General features: G+C 39.3%; 1 protein-coding gene across 1 annotated transcript in view; it reads right to left on the bottom strand.

Annotated features, from left to right (window-relative positions):
* Positions 1-14,818, bottom strand: part of PHKA2 (phosphorylase kinase regulatory subunit alpha 2) — a 44,154-nt gene that overhangs the window by 19,788 nt on the left and 9,548 nt on the right. Inside the window, exons 7-18 of the mRNA XM_071430438.1 lie at positions 14,323-14,421; positions 13,861-14,007; positions 13,583-13,636; positions 12,889-13,011; positions 10,499-10,594; positions 9,007-9,114; positions 8,233-8,311; positions 6,700-6,834; positions 4,794-4,903; positions 2,184-2,328; positions 1,635-1,713; positions 17-180 (exon numbers count right to left, since the gene is read on the bottom strand). Of these exons, the coding sequence (XP_071286539.1) occupies positions 17-180; positions 1,635-1,713; positions 2,184-2,328; positions 4,794-4,903; positions 6,700-6,834; positions 8,233-8,311; positions 9,007-9,114; positions 10,499-10,594; positions 12,889-13,011; positions 13,583-13,636; positions 13,861-14,007; positions 14,323-14,421 (1,339 nt within the window). The remainder of the gene's footprint in view (positions 1-16; positions 181-1,634; positions 1,714-2,183; positions 2,329-4,793; positions 4,904-6,699; positions 6,835-8,232; positions 8,312-9,006; positions 9,115-10,498; positions 10,595-12,888; positions 13,012-13,582; positions 13,637-13,860; positions 14,008-14,322; positions 14,422-14,818) is intronic.

Genomic DNA, 14,818 nt, shown 5'->3' with positions numbered 1-14,818 from the left:
GAAAAAACACTACTACCTTTTTCACAGAAATCTGCTGGGTAGTCTCCATATTCACTGTCAGGACTATTACAGTTGTCATTACGGTCATCAAACAGTTTTAGGTCACAATCTGGATCCAGGAAGCTCAGATATGTATGGAAAGAGGTGGTAAGAAATTCTGATAGCTTGCCTATCTTCACCCTGCAAAAGGGGACACATGCCAAAGAGCATTAACATCCACCATTCTGATACTGATTAATGCTCACCTAGCTTTCAACAGCTCTTCCAAAATTTATGAAACCTACTGTTCAATCCACCTTTGGCAACTGTAAAGCCACAGAAACTGACACTGAAAAATAAAAAAGGAAAACAACAGTTGCACATCCAGCTGGGTACTTACTGCTCTAGGTACTAATTGATTTTAACTGTGCTATGGTAATAGGCCTAACTCAAAGACTAATTATGCAGGGTGCTGTATGTTCATATGAAGAGAGACCCTGAACTCCAAGGACCTGAGCTCCAAGGATAATGCATAAGAAACTGGGGCTGAGAAGGCCCCATGAATGTGTCTTTTCACAGACTGGAGGCTGCTAAACCATCTGTGCTGGTTTTAGGGATAAGACTGAATGATGGGGCCATGCTTTGAATTTGTGCTGATAACACAGGGATGTATTAGTTACTGCTAAGCAGGGCTTACACAGCATCCCAGCCTTTCCTGCTTCTCACCCCACCAGCACAGCCTGGGGGATGCACAAGATGCTGGGAGGGGACACGGCCAGACAGCTGACCCCTGCTGACCACAGGGACATCCATACCATAGGGTGTCATGCTCAGCTTATTAAGCTGGGGGAAAAATGATGAAGGAAGATGCTCAGGGATACAGAAGTTTGTCTTCCCAAGCCACAGTCACATTTGATGGAGTAAAACTTTCCTGAAGATGGCTCAACAACTGCCCATGGAAAGTGGTGAATGAATGTCCCATTTTGCTTTGCCTGCATATGTAGTTTTTGCTCTACTTACTAAACTCTCTTTATCACAGCTCACAAGTTTTCCCACTTGTATTCTTTCAATTCTCTCCCCAGTCCCACTAAGGGGAGTGAGGGTGAGTGGCCATGTGGGGCTGAGTTGTTGACTGGAGTTAAACCATGACAAGATTTGATTGTCAAAGGAAGATACTGATTGAGAGGGAAAGCAGAAACAGAATAGGGAGATACTGTGGCATCATATTTTACACACAGATGAATGGAACACTCCAGCTTACAAGTACTACATAAAATCAATGTTTAAAACATGTCCAGTAACTGTGAAAGTAATTTACTTTTTAATAACAGAAGGGCAGCCAGATTCATATTTCAAAGATTTCATATTTCAAAGATTTCATATTTCAAGACTCCATATTTCCAAAGATTTGATGTCTGTTTTCTTTAACCATTAATGGCAGTCAGAGATGGTACACTTTTTGGGAGACAGATCTTTTCCATTGCACCTGAGGCCCAGCTACCATTTGATTGCCACATAATAATTAAAGCTGAAACCTCCTTCTCTGCAGTATTCTAGTACAAAGTCTGTGCACTATCATAAGTACAAAACTGAGACTTTTACAGGATTTAATTTTAAAAATCACAGAGATAATAATTTGGGTATTCTGACATTACCTTGCACCTCCAAAATAACCATCTTCTAATTTTCTTATTGTGGCAAGAACTGCTGGATGAATGTCAGTACCATCATCAACTAAGAAGGAATAATGGAAGAAGCTCATCAACACATTCTTAAATTATCTCATCCAAATACAGTGTATTACTGGGTGTTGTCTACAATGTAAATCAGGCAAATTTTAAGCAGAACCCACAACTGCTATCAATACTAGCTTATTCAAAAATCCCAGACAAACAAGCAAACAAAACACAACCCCTGGATAAGTTCTAAAGACAAACACCAACCCACTCAAGACAAGTTCCAAAGGGATTTCTATTAAATTTCTTTAGACAGAAATAGCATGGAGATGGTTGGTGACTGAAGCATATGAAGAGAAGCATAAGAAAACAAAAATTAAATATCACCATGTAATCCAAATTCAGCATAAACATGAGAAAATTAAACTGTACTTCTGATGTTAAAAATCCTGCTACCTGTCTCCTCTCAAACCAACATCCATCCTATTCTCCTGCAGTAATCTGCTTGAAACTGAAAATTAAGTTTACCAAGCATTGTGTGGGTGATGGGAAATGTCAAGGTTGGTCTCCCTGTCATCCTCCAGCAAGAAGTGAGGTAAGCCAGCTCTGTCTTGAGCATCTCCACAATCATCTGATTGTCTAGAGCCAGATAGAAGTGATGCTGGTCAGTAAACTAGAGAAGAGAAAAAGACAACATAGGGGTAGTTGTTAGTGCTTTCTTTTTTTTTTTTTTTTCCTTCCCTTAAATCATTCACAAAAGCCATATGAGCTACTCCTGACCACAACACAAATTACCTGAATTAACCTAACAAGGCCTCAGACCGTGACAAAGAAATCCATGCTTGTGCAAGAGTCCATTTTCTTACACCTGCAGACTGACCATCAAAGTAAGCTGTACAAACAAAACCTGGGCAACCACAGCCATGAAGCAGAATCTTCCCAATGACCAATTACAGTGACCTATGATCTAGAAGATGGAAGTACTCTAAATGTGGAAAAAAGCTAACAATAGTAACAAAAACAATAAACAGGCTGAAGTGCACACAGGGGACTGGGAGCTGTATGTCTCCAGTAACTGTCTATCTCTTGGGAACCATCCAGAAGTCAGGCAGAACACAGAAAAGCTGACAACTCCTGAGGAAAAAAGGCACATGAAATGTGCAATGGCAAAGTGCTGCTCCCACTGCAGCAGGAAGCCAAGAACCACAGTAAGAGACTACTGTGGCTACTTCAGGAGCTGGAACCAAAGAAGCTGGACAAATAATGGAGAGTATGTCAGAGCAGCCACAACAAAAGTTAAGCAAACCCATAAGCCTTGGGGAGGGGTAAGTGCATAAAGAACATGGAAGTTCAAACTGACAAAGTCCTGAGAAATTTTTTCACAGAAGGAATTAGGAACTAGCCCAAACAATCCTTGAGCCACCCACAGTTAGCTTTGGTAATTCAGGAAGAAAAAGTCCCAGAAATCCAGAGACAAGGAAAAACACTGCCCATCTTTAAAAAGGAAGAGCTATTTAAAAAGTCAGTCCAATTCCAGTGTGTGGAAGCAAAGGAAAACAAAGCAAATTTGAGACAGACAAGATAATTACAAAATGATAAAGTAAGATGGTCAAAACCCAATCTCAACAGATTAGTCCAGTTTCCTTCTTTGGAGCAACCAGATGGTAAGTATAAGAAAGTGGCTGACGCCTGCCAAATTCTGCAAAATTCAGCTCACACTAGTGAGCTGACAAAAATTCCTAGGAAGCAGACCTACTTTTAAAATTGTTCTCAGAAGGTAGTTATTAACTGTTTTTTCAGAATTACTGTATCTGAATGAAGTCAGCCTTTGCCCCACACCTAATCAGTGTTTTCACTAGAAAAGAGAATGAAATACAAATGACAAAATCACAAATTTTGTGGACACTAGTCAAGATCAACAAGATGATTTAATTGCTAATCTTAGGAAGGTGACATTAAACATTAACTCCATCCACCTCAAAAAAAAAGTCAGGGGAAGTGTCTGGCTTCAAAGTACAACCGAAAATGTTATGGAGATTTGAGTAAAACTTTGAATAAACAGGAATTGTTACTGTGTTGCTAATGTAAAGATAAATGCCATTTTGGAATATCCTAGTAAGTATGTCCTTATTTGATACATGATAAGATTTTAGCAGGAATATTGGCTCCTACTTACACAGTAAGATGTGAACTAAGAGGTATTTTGAAAAAAAAAAAATGTCATCTCTAAGGAATTTTTCCCTTATTTACAAAAGTGAAAATTGGTACAGGGAAAAGTAACGCAACAACTAACATTTTATACAGCTGCTTGTGATCAACTGACATGGGGAAGAATGAGGAAGGACCTACATTTTTTGCAGTAAATCTGATTTGTTTGGACATTATGAAGCAGTACAGAAGCCTTCTACAGAGTCCACTGAATGCCTTCAGCTGGAGTTTAAAGACTTCATTAGTCAAACATCTGTTTAGAAGGGTGGATGCATTCTTTATCCTGCATCAGTTGTACATGCTTGGAGCAGGGGACTCCCTGGCCATCTAGTACCAACTGCTGAAATAATTCTATTGAAATAAGTGTGTTGCATTTCATTAAATGTATCAATAGGAGCCATTGATTCTATGAGGAGCAAAACTTTCAGCAACATTGAAAAAATGCACTAAAGAGAAAAAAAAAACCAGAACATCCATTTCTCAGCATTACTACCCCTTCAACAACATAATGAAAAGATCACACCTTCACTTCCTAGGGGTTACAGTATTTGGCACACTTATATGGTACTAAATTTTTCATCAAACAATTGGTAGAAAGATATATTAAGTGATATACTTCTGCAGAAACTCTTTCATTGATTAGAATGTTGGTGTGGGCAGAGATCAGTAACAACTCTGTACTATTGATTCACTGTGCTCTCCTAAGCCAGAAGCCAAAGAAACCAGACTGTGCATGACTGAAAAGAGATTTATCAGCAGTTCTACCATGCTGATCATCCCATGCTCTTAAAAACCCAACAAAGTAAAGCCCATCTGCTGTTTCAGCCCTGTTCCACCTAAGGTACAATGACAGCAGGGAAAAGCAAAGTGCTTCACTAATGATTCACCATTAAGAAAGGAGTGATTTTCCTGTCAGCTTTACATGCTTACCTGAGGGGTAAAGGCAAATATTTGATTTCTTATCACGTAGAGCTTGGAGGTGCCCAGCACTCCTATGTGCCGGTGTGGTCGGCCACTTAATTTCATGTTCTTGTTCCGGCCTGGAAAGGAAAGGGAAAAAAAAAAACTTTACTAACAACTCCTGTGTTTTTCCAAAATAACCACTTTAGACAGGAAAATTTATTCCACTAATACCAGTAAGGCAGAAAAGCAGTAACAGAGTGTGAGGCTACAAACTACAAACTGGTTTTGTAGCAAGCAGCAATATAATAACCAGAGTCCTTCAAAGGCCTGATTAAAAATTAAAATTTTGGCTTCACTGGTCAGGGATATGGTCTTATAGTTACAGTAATTGCTCAGCACCCAAATCTTCCCCACCAAGAAGGTGAAGATGTGATATTACAAAAAACAAAGCTATCAACATAACCCAGAAATTCCAGTCTTTTCAGATATAGGACCTTAAAAACTCATGTCTGCAGGCTAAATCAACCCACAAAGTACATCTAAAAACAACAAAATATTTTCATCAGGCTTCAGTAAGCTTCACTTTTCTCAGTAGAGCTTATTAGCAATGATCCACACTCCAACCTTTGCACCAGCAGCCAGGAGCTGACTTGAATCTTTCTGACAAGAACCAAACAACCACGGCCTGAAAAAATACTAATGTGAACATTTCCAAGGAAGTCACTGTTAAAAACAATGTATCAAATCATCCTACTCACACTCCCCCACTAGTGAAAGAAAGCTATTATGGATTATAATAAAATAAATGTAAGCTTCAGCAAAACCCTGCAAATGTTTCATTTTTTTAGAAGAACTTTGAGATGAAGAGTCAGATTCTTTCACAGAAGCTTCTCTGTGTAAAAGGCATACTTTCTAAAATTTATCTGGAGGCCCCATTACTTTGAATGATTCCATAAAAAGCTCCCTGTTAAAACAAAAAAAAACAGGCTTACAAACAAAAACCACCACAACAAAAAATGTTCACCCCATGAGCAGCCTCAGCATTATCTGTAACCAAATTGCCATGGGAACGTCCTCCAGACTGACAGAGAAGCAGGATACAGCTCCCCTTATCCAGACAGCAAAAGAATCTACCAGTGCTGAGTCACCCCACCTCAATTTTATTTTATAGCAGTATCCACAGTTTTAAATCATGAGTTGCTGGCATGCCTGAAGAAGTAAAACTAAGTTAAATTAGGAATACATGTAACAAACTTTCTACCAAGACCCAAATAATTCCATCAAGGATTATCAAGAATAAGTTATAAAGTTATAAATAGACTTAACAACTAGAACCAGTCAGAGCCTTGGAGCATTTATTTAAGTCAATTCAGGCTCTGAGGAAAAAGAGGACTTGAGAGCCACTGCTGAGGAACTGGAATGTACTTAAAGTCCGGTGTTTAGAAAAGCCCTAAAGGCTTCTGGGTTTGCAACAGAGACAGAGAGTTTCAGCAGCTTATCTCAGCTCCAGGTTGGAAGGAACTTTAGCAAGAACCTGACAGCCCAAAGATGCTCTGATAGCAGCACAGCTTCCCTGATTTGGAGCAGAAAACTTCCCAGACTGCCTGCTCAGAAATAAAGATCATACTGCCCAGTTTCCAGACTCAAATGACTTCTCAAAAGAAAAATACTTGATTTTTTCTTCTGTGTTCTACCAGGCATTTTTTCAAAAACCAGTTTCTCTGTGGAAGTAGTTTCTGGAGGACAAATGAAGAGTCAGTTTTTGTCTAGCTCCAAAGGCACGGGGAAATTTGTATTTTCTTTGCCATTTCTAATGAGGTAATTTTTCCACCTCTTTAAGTATCTAATTTAAGACAGAAGTTTTAAGCTGGTTAAGCTTCTTAAAAAAATACCTTGTCTGGCAGCAGAGAGGCTTCCATGTTGAAATACTTACCCAGCATGGTGTAGAGGTTGCTGAGGATGCGAGCTGGCTGCACCCTGAGTGGATGGATATCAGCAATGCTCTGAACATTGATTCCACGGTCTTGCAACAGATTCTTAATTTGATTAGATTCTGCCAAAACAGTTACTGTGTAACAGAAAACAAAAACACAAGTGAAAACCAATGTTCTACTCTTTTTAACTGTCTCTACTGTCACCTCTCAACAAATGCATTTAGCTAACTAAAAAGGTGTGAAGAGCTCACTTTTTTCTTAATTTATGGATTCATGAAAGCAAAAGGGATTGTAATAGGGCACCTGACAGATTTTAATTCTCTGTTTCTCAGTATTTCTTGCTATTCCTGTCCACTTTGGACAACAGTCGTGGTCAGATGGGTCAGAAGAGTCCTCTGAGGTCTCTACTCAAACCTCCTGCTCAAAGCAGGGTCAAAGCTGAAGTTAAAGCAGGTTCTTGGGGACTTAATCAGTTGCTTCTGATTTCTTTGAGTACCACTAGTTTGGATCACACAATCTCTTTTAGAAAAGAGTTTCTTTTAGGACTTTTCCCCCCATAGAACAAAGGGAAAGATGACTTGAAAAATCTTTGTTCTTTAACACAGTACAGTATAACAATGCAGCCAAGTCACTGGGGAACAGATGCTGTCACTTGTGTAGCAATACATATTTCAGAGGACACAAAATGGCAGAGGTAGGGAGGAAAAAAAATTCCCTAATAGAGGAATTTACAATCCAGGCCCAAAACCCATCTCTTGTTCCACTTGAGGTTTTGCCCATGATAAGTGGCTTATTGATTTGGGACTAGTAATGCAGTATTCTTTGTGTTGTTAATACTTGCCAAAGAATGCTAAAAATAAGGGAGCACTTCTATTTCTATTAGAAATCAAGCACTTCAGAATAATAAAACGCTACTCCCATGAGGCACCAACAGGGGGTAAACAAGCACCAGGCCAGGTCACAGGATCCTTGACAAAGGCTACTCCTGATAAATGAGCTGGTTGCTCTTTCAGCATAGTCCAGGCACTGGAAAAGTCTTTAAGACCTGAACTGCTGGGGTTTGCTCTCTACTTAATTTCTGGTTTGGGCTGCTCTTGCACAAACTAAAGAGGCCACTCCCTGCAGCAGCCAAAAGCTGGTAACTCTGGCTGCCTCACCTCTGTGTACAGGGATTCTCCTCACTCAGTGCTCTCTGGTTCCTCTGTAAATGGGCTACATGAAACCTGATTAACCCAATCCATCTCCTTCAGTCCTGCTTCTTCTCTCTAGAAACTGCCAAGATTTTCCTTTTTACTACAAGATTAATTTTGCCACTCCAATTCCAGACAAGTCTTAAAATTTTAACAATTTTTTAAACCTGATCCTCCCTCCTGGAAAAAGGCAGCTAAGCAAACAAACTCTTTCTCCTTCTCACAGTCCCATGCAAAAAAAATCCACATTATTTTTAAACACATCTTTCATCTCTCCTGTATACAGGGACTTTGCCACCACATGATTGAATTCACACAGAATGTTCACAGAAATTCCCTCACCTTGTACCACAACATCAGGTTTAAATCCTGTGGAAAATCTCCTGTTTAAGGGATCAATTTCACCTGCAGCAAGAAATCCCTAAACAAATGCAAAAGAAAGAAAAAAGTAAGGAAACAGAATTTAAGCAAAAGGTTTCTGACATATAGAATAAATCCTAACCAATTTTCATATTTTTTCAGGACACCAAGACTTAAAGCCTGGTTTGTCCACCCTGTCCACAAAGTAGTACATTCAATAAAAATGATGGCTGCAGTATTTTGTGGAAGAACAAGAAAATGGTTCTGACTGACACAATCTGCATTCAGAATTCCTATTTTAGAGTTACAGCAACTTACATAATTTTACCAGGAAAGTGATTTTTTTTTGTAGCTCCACTGAGATATTTGTGCTTCTTTTAACTACTCTGACTTTAATGTGTCTGACTAGTAGATACATCATGCCATAGAGCAAGGAATAGCCTAGTAAAGCTGAAATAGCCCAAAATCCTGGCTCTGGAACAGCCAAGTCAGCTTGGGCATACTCCTCTATTCTAACCATATTCCAGACCATGTGACAACTTACTCAGCTTGATTAGAAACAGACAATTGCTTAGCTATATTTAAAAAAAAAAAAAAAAAGGTCCTGAAAGCTTAGAGTCAGCCTTTCATGGTTCATGTACATGTTTCTACTGGAAAACACACTGTCCTCTACCTGTCAACCAAACTGTACTTAAAGCCCAAGCCATCTCAAACAAAATGAAATACAAGTTTATCTACTATGCAAGGAATAATTACCTCTGCTAACAGGCAGCTCAGGACATACAACGATTGGCCCCAAAGATGGGGCAACTTTCCCACTGGGACACGATCCACTGAGTGAGGATTTTCATACTCCTCGTCCACCTGAAAACAAATACATAAGCAAGAAAAATTACCCTAAAGTTGTGAAGAACAATCAATATAAGTATTGTCTGCAAATATAAGTATTTGCAGACACACAGTCTAACATCAACTCTTTCAACTGCCCTTACTACTGACATAGAGATGTAATGGTTTCTCTTCTAAGGCTATGCATTTTCGGGGACAAGAACTACACTTCCTTTTTGTACTTCTGCCCACCCTTCAAAGCTGGAGGATGAATGGGGACTGTGCATGCAATTATAGCTTTGGTATTAGCTCTTCCACTTTCTTCTCACCATGCCTTTGCTGCCTTCCCTCTGGGCTGAGCATAGGTAACTGGGTGTCTGCTTTCCAACCCCTTCCAAGATGACACGTTAAATTCACTGATGTCTACCCAGCTTTCTGAAGCAAAGGTGCTTTCCAATATTAAGATTATTCCACCTTTCCTGTATTAGCAAGGATGGTCAATAGAAGAATTAGAAGTAGACTTACTAATTTAGAAAAACTGCCTTAGGTTTGCAGTATACAGATCTATTGAGGGCAGGGCAAAAACCCTCACAGATTACATCTTCAGGCAGCCATTTCATATTTCTTTTATAGACAGACAAAATCTACCCTGTTGATGTGGCATGTTTTTCAGATCATTGTCATCATATCAAAATTCACAAGAAGGCTCTGGACTCTTACACGCTTGTTCCCACTAGGAAGGCAATTCAGTTTCCACCTCAGATCTGCGAGCAAGGCATCAGCTGAGCAACTCAGACCAACCCAGGAGGCTCCACACCCTTAGTGAGTGAGGGCTGAGAAGTCTGGAGTGGGAGAAGAAGTTGGCAGGGAGGGATACAAAGGCAAATAGCATGGAAGAGCACATAAGCTCATCTGAATTTCTCTGTCATAATGGGAGAATGAGATAAACAGTAACAGCAAAGGTGGGGGAAAAGAAAATGCCCAAACCAAAATCCCAGCCCAAACCCTAATCCATTTGAAACCTGGCTCCCATACATGCTCTGGAAAAGGGCAGCACAAGCAATCAATAGACTGGACAGGTAGGACAGTCTATGCTTTATTTCTTCTTTGAGCTTCAGTTCCTAAGCTAGTATCAATACTTCTTAAATATGTGTCTTGCTCTAAAGATGTAAATTTTAGACCTCCTGTGATATTTCCACAGACAATCAAATTTACAAGTGAAAAATGTGACCATTTGGAAGCCTAAAGTTTACCATTTCTCAGCAGGAGTTGTGAGAAGTCTCTTACTTTTTAAAATAATGTGCAATAGTCTTTTTTATTGTTGGTTTAAATTCATCAGACACAGAAAAACTGTAAGACTGACATTCCTCTTGCTCTCTCTACTTTGCATATTGAAGTGGTCACTGCATTTTCACAATACCTTTTCTGGAGGGACTGCATACAGTTCAGGCATTAGCACTAATCCATTCTTCTCTCTAATTAGTATTCCTTCCAGAGCCTCTCTGTACTCTTGTACCTGAAAGTATTTTTAAAAGAGAGTGAGAATTCACATTACAGTCAGCAAAACTGAAACAATAAAGTACTTTTGAGCAGTACTTTTTTATTGAAAGTTAATATATTTAAAAAAGAAAAAAAAGGGGTGGAGGAATCATGACTTGCTGATGGAAGAACAGGGTTCAAATTATCACAGACTGTTCCAGCATCCCAGTGTTATCAGAAACACGAACACTTGTCTTCAAACTGTAACACATTGCTACAAAACTTCCAGTATATTCCTGCTGAGAAGTGTGGTGGGTCTAGTGCTGGCCAAATGCCAGTACACCCATTAGAATATACTTACTCATTTCCTGCTGTGAGACAGGATTAGGAGGAAGGCAAAGCAGGCTCAAAACTTTAACAGGGTATAAAGAAAACTTTATTAACAGTAACTAAAAGAAAGAATAATAAGAATCAGAATAAAACCTTTAGAACACTTCTCCCCCCTACAACTTTTTTTCATGCTAATAATGTACAGAACCAATTTAGTCAGTTTATCACTTCTAGAAGAGTCTTTCTTCAGTTCACTTAGGGAGAGGAGTTCCTCTTGTCAATTTATGGAGGCTTGTCCACAAGAAAACAGTTCTCTTGTGGCATTTAATTTCCACGAATAGCATCTGCCCAGAAATCTGCAATCCTGAAGCCTCTCCCATCTTTCACAGCTTTTCTGACAGCTGTGTTTATGGGCCATGTCAATTTATGGGGTATTATTTTAAGGATGAGCTGTTCAAGAGCAAAGGTTCTCTTTATCTATCTCTGAGATCATCTTCATCTTCATCTCTGAGAACAGAAGTCTTCTTCTTTCCCTGGCACAAAGGGTCTTCATCACTCTTCTCTCTCTCTCTGTTCAAACTTCCCATGGGATCACAGCTACCTCAGCATTGCTTACTTTAGCATAGAGGCCTTTGCTCATATCTACAATTTGAACACTCTATCTCACCATACTTTCAACAAGTTACAGGGAAAAAGATGTATACTTAGAGGGAAACTTTTCAAGCACTAACAGCACCTGCCTCAGAAATCTTTTTTTCTGCTATTCCTGAGTAAAGTGGATCACTCAAAGTATGGTACTCATAGGTTCACATACACTGACATTTTAGTATCCTGTCCCACTCCACTTTTTTTGAGTCCTCAGGGTGCTTATTTTTCTAGCAAAACCATTTGTTTGCAGCAGTAACTGGGGACTAGACACTCACCTGAGTGTCTCAGTGACTCATTCAACTCTGTTTGAACAGTGGAGACTGGGAGCAATTGCCCTGACCATGCCCTAGAACAGTCCATCTGCACACCAAAAAAAAAAACCAAAACAACCAGGTACATACTGTCCCAGATAATCCAACTAAGGTCTAGAGCCTGCTTCAGGAAGTGGTATTTTATTGACAGGACTGAAGTTTCTGTAATCTTTCTGATTTTCCCCCTCATGAAATAATGCCATTTCTCTCTTCATCAGACTACTTTTACTGTGTTCAGGAAAACATTTTATGTGTCTAGTGTGGAAGGAATTTCACTTGATTTGCAACAACTGATACAGAAAGAGGGCTTTTTGGTCTGAAATTCTCTGAATAGTTTCTGATGACATTTCAATTTTTAAAGGAGCTCAGCAATCTCCTATCCCTCTGCATGCCAGACAATTTTAAATCACATACATTTTAAATATCTTTCAGGCTACCAATCTGCAGAAGTTCTGGTATGAATGTCTGGTTACTTGCTGCTCTTTAAAATCACCAATACTCCCCAGGTGCCACCACAATCTTTGGAGGGCTTCAATCAATTTAGCTCTACTGAGCACTGCATATCTGGCACAGTAATGGCATGAAGTGACTTAGGGAACTAGTGAAAATGAAATTGCCCCACACAAACCAATCCCAAATCTCTCTGAATGTACAAAAATACTGAAAGTACTACAAATCTCAGCAGCCAAGCCAGAGAGGTTGGGGAAAAAGAAGCTTGCCTCATCCTGAAGTAATTGAGAAAGGGGCATCAAGGTTGGTGATAAGACAAAACTAGGTAAATAAACTCTGTTTAATCTAGTTTTACCACCCCAGCTAACAGAGCCATTCAACCTGGTAGGGAGAGGGCAACCAGGCCCCAGTGTGCACAGCCCTGCTTGCCTCTACCATGTCATGAACTCCCCAGGAAGGTGAAACTGGCTGAAGACTATTCCACTCTGCTAATGGTGTATCTAAATAATACCCAAAACAAACATGGAACAAAGTTACAAAATACTGTAGGTAAATGGTTTTGCAATTTGAAAGCAATTTCTTCTTTCCTCACCTGGATTTTGTCCTCATTAAATATTCCATCAATTAGGAAGTATGTCCAGAATACTGGCCATTCACATTCAATATTCTCAAAGAGCTTGAGCTCAGCAGGATCATAGTGCAGCCTGCTTGGATCCTAAAAAATTCAACCACACTCATTTAGTCACAGTACTAATTTAGTCACTTATATTCCAATCATAATGGCAGCCTATTTTATACAACTTATAACACAGAAACCAATAAACCCACCAGAAATAGTTTCCATGCAGTCTCTTGACTTCTTTGTCACATTCACTCTCAAACTCATTTAATGGTTCTCAAGACATATCCATCCTTTCTAGTCTCAGGATCTAAGTGTCTACCAAATGATTGTGGCTCTGCCTCAGTTCAAAGATATTTTGGGATATTTCAGAGATACCACCTCATCTTAGACATCATAAGCATATCTAATGGTTAATTTCTAATAGAATTATGAATTAAGTTCTGTCCTTAATAACTTTTTTTTAAACCCTTAGCCTCCCTCAAATATGTGTCCTTTCCAGGGTGGATACCTGGATTACCCCCAAATCCACTAAGATGTCTTAGCAGTGATGGAGATCTTCACCCCTTCATGTAAATAAAAAAAATATGTCTATAAAGAAGACATAAAATTCTTCTAATGTGAAGAATTACTGGAAATATACATCATAAATATACATCAGAAGTACCTCTCTGGGTGTCTTGTAACCATCTCGGAGAAAGCGACAGCAGCCATAGCGGCCCTGTAAAAACAGACAACATTGTAGGAAATTTCCCATACACTCCTTCCTCACAGACTAAGATCAGCATAAAGGTGTGTGCTGAGTTTTATGGGTCACTTAGGGATCTTCTTCCCTCTCTTTATGCACAGATGAACCACCCGGCAACCCTTGTTTAATTTGGATTTTTGGTTTAGCAAGAGGTTCTGCTTCTCTCTTTAGAAAATAAAAAATAAGTAAATCCTTACCTGCAATTTGGATATGATTTCACTCTTGGTTACATTAACAAGGTTTACATCCTCCACTGCAAAAGCTGGATAAGAAATAATAGACAGAAGGCCAGCATCTATCTCCTTGGATGTGGATGCCCTTGGCAACATGGAGTACAGAATAGACTGAGCCAAACAAGAAAAGGAGAGAGGGATGTAAAACAATTTGCCTACTTCAAAAGCTATGTCAAATGCAAATGAGACTACACTATTTCCAAACTGACAGAGAAGTCTGTGCAGTTATTTTTAACTGAGTTAGAATGAGAATGCTTCACCCTATTCAGTTTCACATGATCTACGAGAAACAGGATGAGCAGCATAGCCTGAAGCCATCCTTATTATGTTACATTTTGGCTTAGTTAATCAACATTTAATTTAAAAACAAAGGGGAGAGGGTGTTAGGTTTTCCCCTAGTAAAGCAAAGAGCAGACTAATTTTTACCTGACAGTGTTCCACTTCATCAGGAAGAACATGAATCACTGATTTGTGTCCTCCATGAGCTCCAAAAAGATCTAGTTCATCAATTGCCTCCAAAGCAGCCTTCAAAGAAAACCAAACCACAACTCAAAATCAATAAATACCTTTTAAACCAAGTATGTACCCTAGCACCTGTATTTAACCTCTGAAAGAAATTACATAAGACAGCAGTTTGCCCCACCAACACTTTTTTGTCTTTAAAGGGAAACTTGGCAGTATTTTAGAAAAGTAACTATTTCTGGTTTTCAACTAGTAGGATAGAGCACTGATGTACTGGTGATCCTTCCTACAATTTAAAGGCAATGCAAAAAAAATGGGAGCTGGGTTTCCAGAGAGACATTATCTAAACACTGACGTACTCAGTAAAAAATGTTTGTCCTGCCCTATATTTCAAAATAGCCTCCTGTATCAGTGTGGGGCCAAGACCAGCAGTCTCTCCCTCTTGCAGAGCACACAAAAT

Source organism: Agelaius tricolor, unplaced genomic scaffold (genome assembly GCF_023055355.1).
Source record: "Agelaius tricolor isolate 1412-34295 unplaced genomic scaffold, bAgeTri1.0.p SCAF_7, whole genome shotgun sequence".
NCBI classification, from domain to species: domain Eukaryota; kingdom Metazoa; phylum Chordata; class Aves; order Passeriformes; family Icteridae; genus Agelaius; species Agelaius tricolor.
Note: the sequence above shows the minus strand (reverse complement) of the source record. Positions and strands in the feature narration are given on the sequence as shown.